General features: G+C 37.6%; 2 protein-coding genes across 4 annotated transcripts in view; one reads left to right on the forward strand and one right to left on the reverse strand.

Annotated features, from left to right (window-relative positions):
- The window catches only part of LOC134748617 (transcription factor kayak), a 54066-nt gene extending 39593 nt beyond the window's left edge, over positions 1-14473 (reverse strand). Inside the window, exon 1 of one of the 3 annotated variants that reach the window (XM_063683412.1) lies at positions 14100-14473. In XM_063683412.1, the coding sequence (XP_063539482.1) occupies positions 14100-14225 (126 nt within the window). In that variant the 5' untranslated portion in view covers positions 14226-14473. Of the gene's footprint in view, positions 1-921; positions 1175-14099 lie in introns of those variants that run through there. The other 2 variants (XM_063683415.1, XM_063683413.1) reach the window with 2 other exon arrangements.
- A 1057-nt stretch (positions 14474-15530) lies between these two features.
- The window catches only part of LOC134748607 (transcription factor IIIB 90 kDa subunit), a 43667-nt gene continuing 38622 nt past the window's right edge, over positions 15531-20575 (forward strand). The window contains exons 1-4 of the mRNA XM_063683402.1: positions 15531-15660; positions 15755-15979; positions 17505-17729; positions 18462-18566. Of these exons, the coding sequence (XP_063539472.1) occupies positions 15766-15979; positions 17505-17729; positions 18462-18566 (544 nt within the window). The 5' untranslated portion in view covers positions 15531-15660; positions 15755-15765. The remainder of the gene's footprint in view (positions 15661-15754; positions 15980-17504; positions 17730-18461; positions 18567-20575) is intronic.

Genomic DNA, 20575 nt, shown 5'->3' on the forward strand with positions numbered 1-20575 from the left:
GATTTCCGAGACGTAAATAACTAGATTAGAAGTGTAAACCTGTAAACAAGACAAGCTAATCTTGGTAAGACTGCGATATCGCTAAAACCGATAAGTTTGAAGGTAAAAAAAAAACATTGCGCATGTTTGAAAACTTTGGAACAACATGATACGACGTAAGTACTTACACGGTACATTGTATCCGTAGCGCCATCTATGAGTATAGCAATGAAGCTTAAAAAAAATAAAGATTCGAGGAAAATGAATTGCTTCGAAGAAGTAAACATATTCCATGTAAATTGTTATAAATGAACGTATTTACATTTAAAACATAAAAGCGACGGTTGAAAAGGCAAGGTCTTCGACCGTTTTCCGAGAAAAAATGGGCCGATGACGTCACGGTCAGAAAGAAACGCACATATTAATCTTATCCTTATCACACGCCGACGGGACCAATGGCGTGACGGAACTCCAAATGACAGGCCATGATGCGAACATTATTGGTGGAACTATTAAACACTTATTAGTCCACAAGTGTTCTTGTTTTTGACACCATTAATTACGCAAACAATGCAACACTTAATTCCTGCATCTACATTCATTAACTAGCGATAACTTTATTCAAGACGAATAACAACAACCGCGGAAGTTTGAAATCAGTTTCTCGAAACTTTCTGAAATTGCAAAATATTTGGTAACAATAACAAGCGTCATAAGTTAAGACATTAGAAAACGCAAACTGACAAAGATTTTATTTTGAAATGTGTACATATAAATTAAGATATATCCGAGAGCAAAAATTAGTTAAAATCAGCATACAAAAAAGTTAGGGATAAACTTTTTAACGGGCCATAAGTATTATGTAGCTTTTGTTCCAGCAAATATCCGAACTCTTCCATATGCAGATTTTACCCCCACATAGCACTTAATTAGCAAACTTACCACTGGCTTGCTGTATTCATCATTCTGGTACTCGAACATGGTCGCGAACATAAGACTACTATCGTCTTGTTCGCTGTAGTTATACGGCACTTGCTGAGACATGAAGCTGATTTTGCAAAAACCGTTCAAAACAATACACACAGAAAAGTTTTGTAAGTTCAGGCGCGGCACGTTACGGTTGTCAGTGATAAGGTATGACTCATACGAAGGCTGTGTCGGGCGTAAACGCGGGCTCCTAGTATGTGTTTTAATATCAGACTGACTCAGATCGCGGGCCGCGGCCGGTTTTGTATAGCGGCTAGCCGCACCGCGCACGCGCGAGAATCAGCACACAACTGAAACGCTTCATGTACAGAACTATTCCAACAATTCGGTCGCAACGCCAAATGGTTTACTAGTTTTTCAGATTCTGTGAATCATGAATTTCAACGACATACTGGTAAATATTTTGGATGTGAATTGTATCGACTTTTGCTGAAGGTTACGATAGCTGGGACTTAGTTCTGAAACTTGGCAACTGTTCAACTTATCTGTAGTGCTGAACTCGGTTTCGGAGAACAGAAATCGTTAGGAGGTTCTGGCAATCGTAACGCATACATAATAGAAGAGCGAAATTAAAAAGATTACTTTAATATTATTAAAACCGTTGGAACTAAATATAAAGCAAGACAAAGCAGATTATTGGAATAAACAGGACTGTAAACTAGTTGCTGTCTTGAGCATGAGGATGTAATAACAGGAAAATCATAATAAGGCTAACGATGATTTCCTATAAGACTTCAGGAAAAATAATGTGAAATAATAAAGTCTTATTTACATTGAAAAACAAAATAATAATTACTGAAAAAACTCGAAACTGGAGTTCACGTCATAAAATCAAAGTACCTAATACCCGGTATCCGGGGCAGTGCGGGCCTAGACAAGTGAAAATCGTTTATATGTAGAAAACGCCAATTGAACCGTGAAATCATATGAAAATGATTATATTAAGTAACGTCCCGATACATCTTTATTTTTCAATGTGTTGATAAAATGTTGTAATCTTGGCTACAGGCCCTACCTTGATTGGCTAATAATCGTTTCGTCTATAGGTCGTAAGGGTTGGAAAATGACTAAAACTAACCGTGTAAGTAAGTGGATACGTACTTAAATTGAAATACGAATGACTAATGCCTAGTTGAAGAAAACAACAATTTTTGTATTGTGTTTGGTGGTTTGAGACTTACACACGTTTTTCAACAGTTGGAAGAACGCAAATAGCATAATGAAGTTTTTTTTGTACCTAATATACTATTTCTCATCTTAAAACCCTCATGTAAGACTGGACTGAGACTACAGTGATATCAACTCAATGACAATGAAAACGGTCAACTATGTACGGAAAAGACCCATTTTGATTGCTCTTGTATGAAGATAAACCAATAAATCACCAAACTGACGTAGTGCAAACTGCAACTAGCCCTTCTAATAAAACAAAGGTGAACGACTGAATGAAAACGATACATTCATATCCGATTCGTGTTCAAATTCAAATGTATGCACATATTATTTACAACGCATTAGATATCCCCGTAGACAACAAGTCCGTAGTGACATATTTCTCAAAAAGACATCGGACTATTCAATACTGAGTCAAAAATATGCACAGAAACGTAGTATCTTATAGTTTACTATATTTGTCTTTACTATTACACTTTCTACAGAAACTATGATACCTAATTAAAATACAATTTATGGTGTAGTTGGACAATGTTTACATGAATCGACCACTAGTTTAGTATGAATGGAAAACGTGACAATATACAATTGTACATTGTCTTCGCGATCGTGATTACTGAATATAGACCCCGAATTAACGCTTCCTTAAGTCTACATTCCAAAGTAATGCAACTGATTATCACAGAACATTCGGTCTTAAGGGGCCCACTGACTATCAGTCCGTCGGACGATATCGGCCTGTCAGTTACAACAAAATTTTGACAGTTCCGAACAACGGACAGGCCGATATCGTCCGGCGGACTGATAGTCAGTGGGCCCCTTTAGGTCTTCGAGGTTGAAAAATAAAACTCGTCAGGCAATAACCGACTTCACTTCCCGGCTTCTAATGTTTTTACGTAAACGTCACTTAGATACACATCACATCACGTTAGTAAAAGACGAAGCTTCGGAGTACGCGACGTTGCCGACAAGCTACAAGAGAATGTGTGAAATGTAAAATCTGAACACATTGAACACAACCATCATCAGAAAGAAAGAAACTGAAGGCTGCAGCCTGCAATGCCTTAGCCTTAAGTCTTCTCGGGGCAGAGGTGTAGGGTTAGAGCCGGCGTAGATTTATTTGACGTTCATAAGCGCATTGTAATATGCCTACTTGAATAATAAACTTTCTTTATCTTTATCTTATTGTATCTGATGGCTCCTCTACACCATGGCCCAGCGCTGGACCAGCGAGATAGCCATGCGATGGTTATTGCTCCTCTACACGATGGCCCAGCGCTGGACCAGCGAGATATCTATGCGTTGAGAGCACGCACTATAGAATTGACCACGTGTAGATGCGTAAGTACCATCGCTGGCCCACTACCAGGCCTCCTTCACTCGCTCAAGGCCACGCGCTATATGCCTACCGCTCGGCGTATCGTCGACGATTCAACCGACAGAGGGCCGCCGAACGCCCGCCTGAGCGCTCGCACCGCGCGTTTCCCGCGCCTACGCTTCGAAATGCCGAAACCACGAAATTATTGTGCAGTAGATGGGTGTAAAAGTCAAAAAACAAAGGAAAATTTGTCGTATTTACCGAGTAGTATTTTAAATCTATCTTTATGAATTTTGTCACCATTTATTTCTTTGAACATAAGTAGGTAAATCGTAAATGAAGGAGTTTTTTGAGTCAGGTGATATAATTGTTGTTTTTAAATATTTGATTGACTAATAAAAAATATGGTTGATTCGCAACATTTGTTTTATTACAATAATAACATAAGTAACGGTACAACCCTAGCGCATTCTTACGATGACGCGTTGGCACGTGACTCGCACGGCGAACAAGGCAGTCTCGACTCTTTGTTCGCGTACTTATGGTACATTTCTTCTCGTCCTGAGCAGCAGGTATTATTATTAAGATTTTGTAGGCTATTATAGCGTAGGTATTTTCGCTTTTGTATGGGAATGATGTATCTGTTACGTAGTAACTATTTATTAATCTGTGCCACTACCTTTGATATGCGGACGAAAAACCGACACCGTGGCCATCTCATCGCCATCCCGCCGCGCCATAAGCCATCCGACACCACTACCCTCTCTAGCCCATCTTAGTGGGCCATCATACTGGCCGAAGAGGAGCCATGAAGCTAAAACGTCTAGTAGGGTAAAGTGAAAAAGAAAACAAGGAAGTCAAACCCCACCTCGTCATGGGAATAATTGTTAGAAAGAGAGAGAATTAGTAAAGAAACGAGCATAGGCCATAATACTCTTGCAGTTCTTGTATATCTTAGACGAATCTCCTTCAGCGCAGTTGTCGATAAATTTTGCGACGTAACCGCCAGAACTTATATCTTATCGCGCAATTTCACGGATGCTATGGCTTGCAACGATATCGTAGATCGGACCAATTCAACTATTCATATTTGTACAAATCTCCTTCTCAGTAACGGGCCAGGGACACGAACGCAGCTGCTGAGGCTATAAATTACTTATCCCGGTTTCCTATCTAGTTACCAGTTTCGAGATATTCATAGCGATTACCATTTACAAACTTGTGCTGATTTTATTGCTATTTCTAACCATCGATAAGCTATCAATATAGAATATTGTATAGAAGTAATTTTTCCGTTACAGCCAAAATCCCGTTTTGTACGACGATAAGATAGTCGGAACTCGGAACTCATCATTCATCAAATAGTCGATGATGTTTACAATTCGTCAAAGTGTTTTATTTACGCTTCGCAGCTCGCAGCTCAGCATATTAAGAAAAGAACGTTCCGGACTTGTCGATAAAAGTGCTGTGGTATGGATGATATGGTTAAAAGTACGTTTTCAGAGATGTTAAAAATCGGCAACGCATAAATGGCTTTTCTGGTGGTGTTGCTTATAAACATACCCCGGGGTTTTGGATCTGGATGTGATTTCGTGTGGGTATTTATAACTTTGTTTATTGTAAAATGGTTACCATAGGCCTGAAATATACTTATGAATTTATGAATCTTAAACGTCGGTGTTAGAAAACCATCTGGCGACTATTTGGTGTTGGTGCATGGCATGATATTGCGGGTATATAACAATTTTTATTTATTTATTTATAAAGATAGGTACTGAGTTTTCCTCACAGCACAGTCACAGACCATTGACATTTGACTCTATAAGATTGGGCTCGCAAGCTAATAACTAAAGGAAAAATTATTTTACTTCTTAATTCTAGTTGGATTGTCCACAATGTCGTCAATTGTCTGATGTGTAGTAGGTAATAGGTATTATATTACTTACTCGTACAGTATTGATAATACTCATACATAATGTCATGTTATGAGGTATAAATACTATATATATAATAAAACAGTCGTTTTACTGGAACGTAATGATAAACGATGGTCAACACAAAGGTTATGTTATTGTTGCAGCTGTTTACATACTAGATACCTACATATTTTATGAACTCGGCGGGGTACATGTAAACAGTAAATTAAACCAGCAGACAAAACAGTTACTACCTAAATGAAAAAAAGAAGTATCGGATGAGAAATCTAATCTAAACCAAGGGTAAAGGGAGGGAATAGGAATCATTCGACACAGAATAGTTTTATGCCTAATTTATCTTATTGACAAGGTTCTTGTTTTAATAGGCTCTATTGGTACCGCTCAAACCAAACAGGAGGTTACGTATTAAAGTAATGCTTGAGTCGTAAAATATAACCTCGAACGATGTCACGCTAGTGCTCTGATCTGACTCTCTTGTAAGTTACTTGACAGTTACTTTCAAGAGTTTCAGGGCAGGGTAAGATCTGGTGTCGTCTGAATAGGTTGAGAACAGGTCATGGCTGCTGTAATTATTTTCAACACAAGTGGGGTTGGAAGGAGTCTCCCCTCTGCGAGTGCGGCGAAGATCAAACCACTGAGCACATATTTCGGCGCTGCCCGCTTCACTCCTATCCTGGCCCAGCTGAGGACCTGGATGCCCTGACACCCGACGTGGTTACCTGGCTTAACGACCTCAAAGCTGTACTCTGATTGCCTAATCATGCATGCCATACATTAAATAATAAGGGCAATAATAAATTAATGTCTAATTAAAAGAGAATCCTGCAGAAACAGACAATAAATCAAGGATATGTGAATAACCTACGCCTAAATTTCAACGGCGTATTTTTCTGCCGTACAGTTGGAACCGCCAAAACCACTCAAGCACGTGTATACTTATACATCCAGCAGTAGGTAATGTGCGCTGATCGTGCTAAGATCTTTTGTTTTAAACAACAACAAACCACAAAATACATCAAGCCCGCAACTTACACATAAATATACGCGTTTCTAAAAAAAACATAGCAATTGATTTAAGGTTCAAAACACAAAAAAAGAAAACTGATTACTATACCTACTAAAAGCGTTGAATTGTTTAATCCATACTAAAATTATAAATGCGAAAGTGTGTCTGTCTATTACCTCTTCACGCTTAAACCGCGAACCGATTTAGTTGAAATATGGTATAGAGATAGTTTCAAGTCCCGTTTTTATCCCAGAAATCATCCTTTAAGGGGGTGAAAAGGTGGGTGGTTGTATGGGAAATCGATAAAAAGCAGATTGGATAAAAATTAAGCTACCCAAATTACTAACTACGCAGACGAAGTCGCGGGCAAAAGCTAGTTTAACATATCCTTACAATTCGACGTCAGACAAAACACATGCTTTTATTGATTTATTAGAAATGTTTACATCACTTAAAAACTTACGATTGATAAGATTGCACTGTCAATACGATGTCCGGTGCTTTTCCTCATTTTTCGACATTTTGCAAGGATTGCTTATATATTTCCTTATCTTTTTATTACATTCGTAGTTCGTAGAGTGATCGGTAAATGACCGGCAATCGAACCCACGACCTCGAAACATAAGGCAAGTAATTTAGGTGCGACAAAGCGACAGGCTAAACTCAATGTTTTCTCACGATATGGCGCCATTCATTTATTACGTAAGGCAATTTAGGGGCAGAGGGAGGTCGAACATGTATTATTGTTTCTTACAAGGGGGCGGCAGGGGGTTTTCATAGTTCTTACGTAAGATCATAAAGACGCGATTTTTTTTTAATTTCTATGAAATTATGACGTCATAAACGTTTATACTTCTATAATCTATGCTATCAAACACGGTGCAGAGTTAGCTTAGACGGGCTCCAGTACCTTTGTAGGAACAAAAAAACGATTATTTTTTGAAAAATAAACACTAAAACAAATCAAACTTGTAGGTATTCCTTTTATCCTTTGCTAAAGTGTGCGATGCCCGTAGAAATTAAGTCACTCAATGACTTGATCTTTTTACAGCCCTTAAAAAAACGGCCAAGTGTGAGTCGGACTCGCGCACGAAGGTGTCCGTACGCAAAAAACGGCAAAAAAATCACGTTTGTTGTATGAGAGCCCCACATAAATATTTATTTTATTCTGTTTTTAGTATTTGTTGTTATAGCGCCATCGCCAACAGAAATACATCATCTGTGAAAATTTCAACTGTCAAGCTAGGTATCACGGTTCATTCTTAGTAATCGTTTCCCGTTGTTACCCTTTGGGTACGGAACCCTAAACAGCAGTGGTAAAGTATAGATCTACTACATAATAGGTATGCTTATTAACAGAGATTTTTGAAAATGTAATAGATGTCTAGAAACACTCGGTTTGTGTTAAATCGGTTACAATTTCACAATGATTATGTATTTTGATCTCTTAGCGACTTTCCGAACCTTTTAAACTATCCCTAAGATAAGAATATTAGTTTAAAGAGATGTCTTTTGTGATTAACTCAAGATATGAAATATGATGTAGATTTTAATCAGGCCTACTAGCCTTTAAAACTTAATTACATAACAATGGCAAACATTTGACGAGTTCACTACTAATGATTCATTCATTATTTCGTAATTCAACATGAATTAATACCTAACATCAATCTCGATACGTGACTATTTCGATGTACACAATTCCTACCCTGTACGTACAAAGAGTGTATCGTATTACGTTACTTTTGCCATTTACATCATTTTATAAAAAAGTGAGGTTATTGATGTTATCTCAGAACTGAGGTAACATTCTAATCGCATGCATTTCAAAGCCTTGTTTCATCCAGTATAAGTGCGATATCAGATTAGACTAGTTGATACAGATCAAGAGATCATATAACAGTGGCGCCAAATAGGTAGAGTCGCCTGCATTAAGAATATATAACTACGACCTGCTGAATCATGACTAAGGTCATTTAGGAAAGAAGTTCACGGTCAGCTTTTGTTTGTTTCTGGAAAGTGGAAAGTGAGCTAGCGAGAATTGGAAATTGGAAATTTTACATGAATTTTATATGAATAATGGGGTAGTTCTCGGTAGCGAGCTAATGGGTGTACGATCCTAATCAGTAAGTCTGAAACTATTTTTTTTTATTATTATACACGATTATTTATTGTACAGAAGGACTATTTTATCGATCATTTTCAGGGAAAAATGCAATTTTTAAGCGGTATATGAGTGCCATAATGTACCGATACTCTGGACCTATACTTGAATATGATCCAGTTATTGACGTGGTGACGTCGAGATTGCCGCATATTAGCATTGCGTAAGCTTTGGCTACGAAAGCGTCGTCTTCTCAATTAATTTTAGCTCATTTTGTGTTCGGTTTTGCACGGAAAGCTGCAGTGGACGAATGCGCCATCCTAAATCCTAATACGTCCTTTAAAGTGCAGTGACGCCGCAGTTAACTTTAGTGTATCAACACTCAACACTGTGTAACATTAGGTAACTTACTGTTGCACACTGTTGCTCAAAAGTTAACAACGGTGTGGATGCTCACCATACACATGCCGCGGCCGGCATCCAGAGCGAAATGTTTCTCAAATCATACCGCAGCATGATCTGCGACAGTGCTCACTGTCGTCGATGCGATGCTGCTGCCTTTGTGGGCATATTCCTGCAGGTTTCTGTCACTAAGAGCTATAATCACAGTCCAGCTCACTGCTTCTGAATCTGCTAGTCAGCAAAAACTGACGTCATGGCAGGCAGGCATCTTCAGAATCAGAAGCATGAACAGCAGCGGTAGCACGGTCGCATTTTTATCGCTTGGCACCATGCCTGTCACGTTCTAACAAGTATGTCAGTGCGAAAGTGACGGGCATAGTGACAGGCGATAAAAATGGAACCATGCTGCGGCCGCAGGAAGGCCTTTGCACTATGTCTCTGCTCACTGCCCTGCCCTCAACGGCTAAGACGTATTCAATTATTTAATTCGAATTCATCGGAACCCGAAGGACATTACAGCACGTGTTGATTCGTTACTATTCAGTATTCACCAACATCACAAGTGTCTCACAACAGATTTTGACTGTCATATCGAATGGTAAACCGATATAATAAACGGAATATGTAAACCCATTCCGCATAATTTGTAGGTCGCCATTTTCATACATTTTTCATGTGCTCGGATCTGTCGGGAAGGCAGGTCAAGGTGTTCAAGTGCTTTTAACGTGATAACTGGTAATCGATGAACACTGGTCACACATGCACGAAAAAGTGTCACGTTGTGGACAGATCTCCATGGTAACGTTGTGAACTGCAGATCTCCATGGTAACGTTAGGGCCTTTTCATCAATGTTTTATTGTTTTCTTATGACGTTATCACGCAAAATTATCGTTCGTAAACCGACTTTATAGACAACCATATTTTTTTAATGTTATAGGAGCAAATGAGCATATAAATGGCCCGAAGGTAAGCGATTACCGTTGCCCATACACCTGCAACACCAGAGGGGTTGCAAGTGCGTTACCGGCCTTTAAGATGGGGGCACGCTCTGTTCTTGACGGTTTGAAGGTCGTATAAAAAGAAATTTAAAATGTCGAAATTTTATCAAAAAGTCATCTCCAAAAAAATCCAAAAGACTCAATCTATGAATAACGACTTAACGACCACATAAAATAAACGCTTTACTTAGGTACTTCGACAAATTGGTAACTTATTAACACATTATATTTGGTACTACTACACTTTAAAAAAAAAAGTATTTAAAAATAAGTATTTGGTTAAAAGTAAACTTTAATAGCTAAAAACATAACAACCATATAAGGCTGCGCATGCAGTAAAGGGTTAAGTAGGTAAGTTTAGGTTTAAGATAAAGTTAAGTTGCATATCAACCGCTAACACAAACGCAAAGGAGCCTCGTCTGCCAACAAACCACTGTGGTTTGGCAGAAGAAAATATGTATTTAGTTGTAAGTAAGTGGTAAGTAAGATCTTTGAATAAACGTTTTTTTTTTACTTAATTAAATAAAACCTTAAATTGTTAACGGAGTCTTTACAATATATGTATAGGTACAGTAAGACTTGGGTGCTTTTAAGTCCGTGAAAAGAACCCAACCAACACCGCACCACTCGAAAACGGCGATAATGCAGTTGTTTGTTAATGCCAACATCAATTCACGTACTTGGGCCACAGAATAACTATTAGTACTACCGTACTTGTGCCCGTCAGTTTGAAGCAATCAAGTTTATAGGGCGACGCGTGGCAGCAGCACTGGCAGCGTTTTCCTCGAATATGACGTCACGGCGCACGGTAGCGAGCGGTTAATAGAATAGATATACCTATAAAACGACCCTAGGTGTAATACGTGTAATAGGTAGGTAGGTAGTACATTTATATGCCTACTTTTTTCTTATCTTACAAAACATTTTCTAGAAATAAAGCAGACTTACAATACTAAAGCAAAGATAGATATAACTCCGTAATAGATGGATACAGTCTAAAGAAAAAACGTGCCTCGAAAATCAAGAAAATTTGATTCTCAATCAGATGGCGCCACTACGTTTGGCCTACTCTCGTATAGATGGCGTTGACGGTTTCGTTTGTTATTTAACAATTTTAATGCATATCAGTGAAAGAACATGGGGCAAAATAATATAAAAATTAAAGATAATCATTTATCCATCCATAAGTAAATTTTTTGATATTTTTATTTTTAGTTTTAATCGTGTGTCGATAGATGGCAGTGAATTTACTGTGGCTACAAAATTTACTATGAACGTACAATTTACTCTTTGACCAAAATGATTTCATAACAGTTCCTTGAACCGAGCTTTGTATCTATGTTACTCTAAAAACATACGAGTATACCATATATACACATACATTACATACATACATACATATAATCACGCCTATTTACCGGAGGGGTAGGCAGAGATCACGGATTTCCACTTGCTACGATCCTGGCATACCTCTTTCGCTTCCTTCACTTTCATAACATTCCTCATACACGCTCGCCGGTTTAGGGTGCTCTTGACCTGGCCTTTCTTCAGGATTACATATCTAAGCTTTATTAATATGATGATTTAAAAAGTAAGAGATAACTCTTAGAAATCTTAGAACGATTAAATAATAATACCCTTATATTATTTTGCAGTTTTTTTATTACTTCTATGTTTGTTTGTTTGAACGATAAAACAAAAGAAAAAAAATTGTTATATTTATTTTCTATGTGGTTTAATTTACAGCTAAAACCAACAGTTTATACCTAGTATAGTACCTACTGTACTGCGGCAAACCACATTTTAGTATTCCAGACATTGATAGTATGTCAATACCTATACCCTCATAACATTCACCATATAGAATAGTTGCTAGGAACAATGGGGTTGGCAACTGTCAAAGGTTTGCAAAGATGGCGCCATCATAGCTTGCCCCTTTTTCTATGAGATTTGGCTTTAAGGGCTGGCATCCAGGGCATTAAAAAAAACAAAAAATTTACACAATTCTAGCGATTGATAAGGCAAGCTATGCTGGCGCCATCTGCTAAATATTTCGACCGGCCAACCCCATTAGAAAATTTTATGTTTTGTCTCCAAGGCTTATCTCGGTTGCTCATGCTCATGTGCCTAAGTAATTATGTTTTGCATGACTATTAATTTATTACACAGTAACAAAAATAATTGTTTATGTAATTTAATTTTCTTGGGAAACCCCTACTTCAAGCTGTAACAACAATAATATCTTTCACATACTTCCTTATTCCGAAGGACTTGATCCTCTAATCACCCTGCCTCCCTGTCACACTTACGTACGAATTTACAAGTGCGACTGAGAGGCAACACGTCGAACGTGGTTCACGGTAAGCCCTCAGAGGCCTATTAAAAAATCTCCCGTTACATTCTATATTGAATCTTAATTTTGACAAATAAACCTCGTATCTTGTTCTGTTAATCAAAAGAAAAATGTAGTAACTATGTATGAATGAGATGCAAACAGAGTTACTGCGTTTTGATTTTGAGTAGCAGTGCGAGATACGAGATTTTTTCAGTAGTGAGTCTTTGCATGTCTTGAAGGGTGGGGAAAATGCTTTTTATGGATTTCCGATAACAACTTCCACGCCCTTTTCCCCCCCTTTAAAGGATGATTTCTGGGATGAAAACGACCCTATGTCCTTTCCTGGGACTCAAACTATCTCTATACCAAATTTCAACTAAATCGGTTCAGTGGTTTAAGCGTGAAGACGTAATAGACAGAGAGAAACACTTTCGCATTTATAATATTAGTATGGATAAGTATGGATTGCAAACGGAAATAGCATTACATACTTGGTTTACTTTGGTGTAAGAACTTTGTTTACTTTTTGGATAAGATATTAATGTGATGACTAATATCTGTGTTATCTATCAGAGGTGTTGGTGAGGTAAGTCTAAGTGTTATATGAAATTCGCAGAACTGTTATCAGATATAAAACTAAATTTATGAAGATGTTATGTTCGTTGATAACACTAAAATAATTAGAATGCTTTGATTAATTCCTTACATAAGGAACACTCATATTGAGACAAAAAATAATAGACACCTAAGTTGTACAGTAAAATGTGGCTTTCCACAAAGGAGGGTCCTTATGCTTCAAGTGCAATAAGTATGTTTCCATCTGAAATTACAATTGAAATTCTGATAAAAAGGTCCTTATTGCAGACGAAGCATAGGACCCATCTCTGATGGAAAGCCACAAATAAACATGTAAAAACAGAAGCAATTTGTACCAGAATTTGTCATTTTGACAATAAACAATGTCTAGAACTTTCTGTTAAACTTTCAAACTCATCAACCAATAATTTATTTCCCTAAATCATTAAAAAAAAGTATAGGTGACCAGCTGACTAAGTACTGAATTTTGTAGTACTAACATTATGAATTTTTTTTTATGACATCCTCAAAACGTAGGTGAATTTAAAACTTATTTTACAGGATTAAGTCCCGTTGTTGTAAATAATAATGAGTAAAAATCGTGAGTTTAAATCAAAATCATATTTCTTTAAGAGAACAAATTCAACAAATGTACTAACTAATGATGCACCAATACAAACAATGTAAAACTTTAACTAAACAGTAAATTAATATGAATAACACCAAACTACATATATTAGGCTGTGCAGCATGCATCAAACTATTAAACCTATTCAATATGTTAAAAATATTAACATTTCAAACTCGAAACTGACTCGACTAAGAGTGATCGATCAGTCTCCGATGGTAAGTAAACAGAAATGGTTAGAAAGCTGAAAGTTAAATTCACTCATTCTGTAACAAACTATTTACCCTTGCTTTGAAAACACCTAAATTAAAACATTATTATTATGAAATACACACAACAGTAGCTTTCCATATAACCATTGGTAGCTCTGCTATCAAACAATACAATTGAAAACAAAGGGCTCTATCAACTTGTGGTTGCAAGAAATACCTCCAAGAAATACCACATAATTACAACAAAATACAATTGTTTTGATAACTTGTTAATGCTGACAAATTCAAATAATTGAAAACTTAGTTACCTATTATAGTTTGAGGTTAGTTTAAAGTAATTGTAACTCAATTGAAGAACATACGAGTAGTTTCAGTAGGTTTCTAACTCATAAAAAACTGATAAAGCATTGGTGTGACCTTGAACTGTTTTTTTTTCCACTCACCGTAAGCAGCGATCTGGACGCTTGTATTGTTGCCATGAAGTCATTGCTGGAGCCCTGCGAACTTTGACTGTCGTTAGACTCAGAATGGTTAGACTGGCTATCACTAACATCTAGCTTCATCGTCATAGTCCTCACTAAACACTACACGAGATTTACGTAATGCACAAACGCGATATCATTAGCCAATTGACGAGGTTAAGTCCAAACCAGTTATAGTTCCGCGTAATATCAAACTAGCGTAGTAAGCGTTCGTTTTCAATCTGATTCTGACAGTTCACTTCACTTGTAACTTTTGTGACAGTTCCGATTCGAAGGAAATGCGCGCAGATTATCTGAGAACACAACAATGATGAGTCATCTCCGATGACGTCGTCGTCGCTTTGGGGATGCCCTTCTCTCCTAAGAATTTCTCGCCCCTTGTTTCGAAATGTCCAAAGCGCCGCCACTTTGTATCGAAACATCAACTTTTCGAGTATGCTGTCCTACTTCAGCCTAAACAAAATATAAAAGGGTGATCTCACCGTCTATAAAAAGATGTATGCCGTGATGTTCCACCAATGGCATCGCAGTATGGCTATGACGTCATATCGTTTGCGTTTTGAATGCTATCATCATTTTGTTGGTTGGTTGGTTCGTTTGATACAAGAAAACTGGCCAAGTGCGAGACGGACTCGCGCACGAAGAGATCCGTACCATTACGCAAAAAACGGCAAAAAATCACGTTTGTTGTATGGGAGCCCTACTTAAATATTTATTTTATTCTGTTTTTAGTATTTGTTGTTATAGCGAGTACTTATTGCCCAATCCAAGTATATTTAGAATTCCTAAGGAATTCCTTCATTTTCACTATTTAAATGTTGCAACAAACAATCACGTACAAGTTGTAAATTGTACAAAAAAGTTTTTGGAACTTGGAAGTTGGAATCATGGATTAGAATTATAAGTAGGAATATATAAAATAATTTTGGTTTCGATTTGTAACGTTTTACAGTTAGGAATTTTCTCTTTTCTTTGTTTCACTCAGCAGCAAAGTTTGTTTACATCTTGTGCCTTGAAACCCTCGCAATGCTCAAGATTCCATTTTATGAACCACGGTCTTATTTTAAAATATTTCGCTTCCTCGGGTCTAAATATTAGCTCAAGGGGTAAACGACGACCTTGCTACTTTGTTGAATTGTTGTTGAACAAATTAATAACTGTTTTAATAGGTCCATCTATTATTTACAAACATAATTATTTTCACTAAATAAATAGTTGGAATCGTTTCCTTCAATAGTCGCATTTTATAATATGAAACGTTTAATTTGTATTACTACCTTTTCTGAAGTCGGTTAAAAAAAATACGTTTCGTTTCACGTCACGCAACATTGTCGCTGTCTAATACAAAAAAAAAAAACGTCTTTAATATGTCAATGTCAGCTGTCAAGTCAAGTCAAAGTAAATGCATGGTTCACTTAACTGTATTATTATATCGAGAAGCATGATGATTATATTCTCTGTTTTAGACAAATTACATGTCTAGCTTATAGGAACAGCGTCAGTTATCAATTTTATCATATCCGTAAGTTGAAATCTTTGACTCGTCGTGCACAAACCCCATTCATTCTAACACAATATGTAAACATTTGTTAACGTATGTATTCTTGATGTTTTAGCCGATTTAACAATGTCGGGGAAGAAATGCAAGCACTGTGGCTCTTCTGAGATAGAAGTAGATCCCGCTCGAGGTGATGCAGTGTGTACAAACTGCGGAACTGTGTTAGAAGACAACATTATTGTGGCCGAAGTAGAGTTCCAAGAAAACGCTCATGGGGGGGCTTCAGCTATTGGCCAGTTTGTATCTGCCGAGTCTAAAGGAGGTGCTACTGGTTTTGGAGGAGGTAAGGCTTTTGCAGAATAAGTTGCATGATGATTCAAGAAGTTCCATATTTTGTAGTTTGTTAAAGAAAAGAGCTAAGTACTAAACAAAAACAATTCTATCTATCTATCTATTAAGCCCTTTTATTCTGAGAGAGTATGTCTCGTAGCTCAGTGTGCCGCTTGGCAAAGGCCTCCTCTAGCTCTTTCCGTTGGGGTCTGTCGTGGGCCACTTATCCAGTTCGGGCCGCTGAGTTTGAGTTCATCCTCCCAACTTGTTCGAGGTCTCCTCTGGCTCCGTGTACAACCTCTTGGATACCAATCTGTTAATATTTTGCTCCATTTTTCCTGCCTGTCTCTCAAAAACAATTAGTTTAGTTTATTTAAAATTTTCACACAGTTAAAATATACATACATTTCAGCTTGTCTACTTATCGTTTAATGATGGTTTTTTTTGTAATAATAATGAATTAGAATCGAATTACAAACCAATATTGTGTGCACTACAAACTACAGTCCTGGGTATCATATGATATAATACAACACAAATAATCTTACAATAATAATACAAGTTACATTACAAAATCCTTCAATGATTACAAAAGCCAATTCATAAACTCAGTTAGAAATCAATTATTTATTTATTTAAGTAAGCCTTCATTTTTCCTTAAATAGTTTTACAAAATAAAAGTTTTCTAATAGTATTGTTTTTTCATTTTACTATATTAAGGACCCCTGTTGGGTATAGGCCTCCTCCATATCTTTCCACGTTCCTCGGTCTTTAACCTTGATCAGCCAGTTTTCTCCAGCTGTGGCTATGATATCCTTGACCATCTTGTTATGGGTTTTCCCACCTTCCTTTTGCCATGGGTCCTGGCAAATCAATATCTAGGGGAAAGTTCATGAATCATATTTTTAGGAATCAGTAAGTTTGATTCCAACTTTAATAGTTTCTGCATTTTAATCATTTGTGAATGTGCCTATAGTAGTAGTATGTAGTAGTATGATCATGCCGTCACAAGGTGCTGTCCCACCCGTCACAAGCTATGAGAAGCATTTTTTTTTTTTTTTACAAATTGCATAAATTATACTAGTACCTAATTCAGACAATCTCAGAAACAAGTCGTTTAATAAAAGTTGCATAGTTTGTTACTATTTGCGAAGTCTCAGTAACCTCGCAGAGGAGGGGCCATTTGATGTCCCACCCTTCACATTTCTAATACCATATACGTATTTCTAATAATAACAAAAAAAAAACTTTTCAATGGTAAAGTATAAAATGATTATACGAGTTTATGACTATATAGTATTTAATACAAATATTGTAGTTGTAAGGAAGAAATAAATCAAACTGTAGGTAAAAAGGGAGTAAAAATGTCCCACCCGTTACTTTGGAACAACCCCTGTGGCTTCATTTATATAAAAGTTGTTAAAAATAATTTTATTAGTAAACACTAATTCTGTTGGAAGACCTAGTAAAGAATTACTTGAATATGATACTCGTAAGTGAACTCGTGAACTAACATTTAATTCAAACATAATTTTCAGCATTCAATGCGGGCATTGGTCAAGAATCCAGAGAAGTAACCTTACGGAAAGCCAGAGATGGCATCACAGCACTCTGTCAGCAACTACGACTTAACCAGCAATGCATAGACATAGCTTGCAACTTTTTCAAGATGGCACTGTCCCGGCATCTGACTATTGGCCGGCCGGCGAGCCACACGCAGGCGGCTTGCGTGTATATGACGTGTAGAACTGAGGGCACGGCGCGTATCCTTTTTTGTACATCGTTAACATCTCCATCATCTCATGTTTATCCAAATAGGGTATTTGATTGTATTTAAAATAAATTATTTTACACCATGCAAGAAATAAAGCACCAGAAGATTAATAGAGAAACGTAGTCAGCAGTTGTTTTTAGACACAATTTTTATTTAAAAACCAGTATAAAACTATAAAGAGTAGGTAATTTGATCGTGACGTCACATGCTAGTGTTTCATAAAAATTCCATAGTAGCAAATCGTTTTGACAGTTCGAAAAAAGAAACTGATTTGGCTAGTAGTCAAATACCCTATTATTGCTGTAAAGTTCGTATGTTTATTTTGCGCTCTAATTCTAAATCCGTAACCCCTAAAATGTTTTCGATATTTTTTAACTAATGGGGCAACTGTCAAAGGTTTCTATAGATGGCGCCAGCATAGGTTTCCTTATTTCTTTTGGGATTCCATATTTTTTGGGGGTTCTCGTACCTACCACCTACCTACCTACTAATAATGTTACTTATATCTAGTGATAAGGACATAATTAAGTACTCAATAGTGTTAAGTTTATATTTACCAATAAAATCTGTATTTCTGATTTGGCTTAGCATTTGGGGTCATAAAGTTCCAAAACAAAAGAATTTGACACTATTGGTAGGATTAACATCCCTGTCAATCTAGACAAGCGCCAACGCCATCTGTAAACCCGTTCCAACAATATCCTTAACATCGTACATACAGACCTGCTAATCGACATCAGCGACGCGCTTCAAATCTGCTGCTACCAGCTCGGCCGCACGTACTTCAGGCTCTCTCGGGCTCTGTGCATCAACATTCCACCTACTGGTAAGTCTATTTTATAGAGATGCCACGAATATTCTGTAAGGTAGACCGAGGCGAATCGAATCGCAGGGCAAATTGGATCAGACTAAAAGATCTGTCGATATTTGAAATATTGCTTATAACTGGTGTCTCAGGCTAAGGAGAGAGATTTATGTGCTATTTTAGTGCACCTATACCACTATATTTCATCGAATTGTTTAGTTTGATCTGATTCGCCCTGTGATCCAATTCGCCTCGGTCTACCCTATAGGAGCCGTGCGCGTTGGAGGGTTTGTGTGTGGCCTGAATCGGAAACAAACTATACATTGACACTTCACGCCAAAGCAAGTGCTGCCCTCTACAATTCACGTACTGTTTCTTGCGCATCGTAGGTTCTGCCATCTTGTGGTCTACATTGGAAGCTTAAACTTGACATTTACTCTTCGCGCGAATAAACAGGGGGCTCCTGTGTGCTGCCCCTACTGTTAATGCACGTTCCCTTATAGTAGAAGAAAACATAGAATGAGACTTACCCAAGTTTAAGAATGTCATATTTATTACTTTATTTGGTACTTAACATATTGAGTGCCGGGAACCAGTTTGGCGGGATCTCTGTTCGTAGTCGCTTTCCTCTACAAAGCGGGAAAACGCTGGGATCGGCTACGAGCGTAGCGCTACGAAAACGTTGGCAGTGAATGTGTTAAGTATCCTACTCGTATACCTACTGAATATGACACAAATCAATGTAAGCACATTCACTGCCAAGAACATCGGAAATGGGGCGCTTGGCACTAAAAGTGTTAAACCTTTCACCACAATCTGGCGAACGTTCTGGTAAACATCAGCGACGCTTTCAAGATCTTCTGCTACCAGCTGGGCCTCGTACTTCAGACTCCCGGGCTCTGCGCATCAACATAAAAGGGCCCACTGACTAGCACTCCGCCGGACGATATCGGCCTGTCAGTTAGAACAAAAATTTGACAGTTCCGAACAAATGACAGGCCGATAACGTCCGGCGGACTGATAGTCAGTAGGCCCCTTTATCTTTATTCCAATAGGGAATATTACGCGAAACTGCGTAGGTAGCGCCACTACCACAATCTATCGAGAAACAAGAAAATCGAAATTTCGTTATCTTATTAAAGTCCTCCTGTAAACCTTGATACCACAAAGGATTGACAGCATAGTCCTATCCCTTTTATGACAGACACAGAATTTAGGATGTGTTTTGCTTATATTTTTTTCTACTCGTCGAGTATAATCTGCTATGCCACACTACAACCTTACTCTTTTCAACGTTAGATAGTCTATGGCACTTCCGACTCAAACATAAGAATTTTATCGATACGGTTTAGTCAATTATAAAAATTTTGAAAATAGAACTTCATACATTTCGATTAAATATTTCTTGTTTAAGGAGACTCGATTCAATGCAAATTAGCCTACTTAAACACGCTGCTGCGTCGCATCTGCTTTGTGATTGGTTGGCCAACAAAAACATTTTATTTTATGTTGTAGTAGAAACAATTGCTTCATAAGTCAGAAACGCGCATGTGACACCCTTCATATAGCAACATCCATACCCTACGAAAACCGCTTAGCGTTGCTTGTTAGTCTCCATAGGCTACGGTGGCCAAAATCGAGAAAAAAACTGTCTTAAAATTGAATTTAGCGCGGAGCAGGTACCAGGGCCTCATGAGTTACGAGGTGTCGTTGATCAACCCGCCGGGGGCGCGTAGAGTATGAAATGAAGGTATCACGGGTTGCGGCAGCTCGCGTATCTAAGCTGTATACTTTAGGTTTGTTTAACTAAATGATTCTACTAGTCGAAAGTATTATTCTTATGTCTCGTAGAAAAAGTATTGTATATGTATAATAGTGATATAATCAAGCTTTTCAATCTCGTACCTTAACTTAAGCAACTCAGCAAGCTTCGTTGCTTAAACACAGTACTCGACTGAAAAGCTCTCTATTATATCACGATTGTATAAAATACTATTGTTTTCCGCAGCAAGCGGAAGTCATCATTTTTT

This window comes from Cydia strobilella, chromosome 16 (genome assembly GCF_947568885.1).
Source record: "Cydia strobilella chromosome 16, ilCydStro3.1, whole genome shotgun sequence".
Lineage (NCBI taxonomy): Eukaryota > Metazoa > Arthropoda > Insecta > Lepidoptera > Tortricidae > Cydia > Cydia strobilella.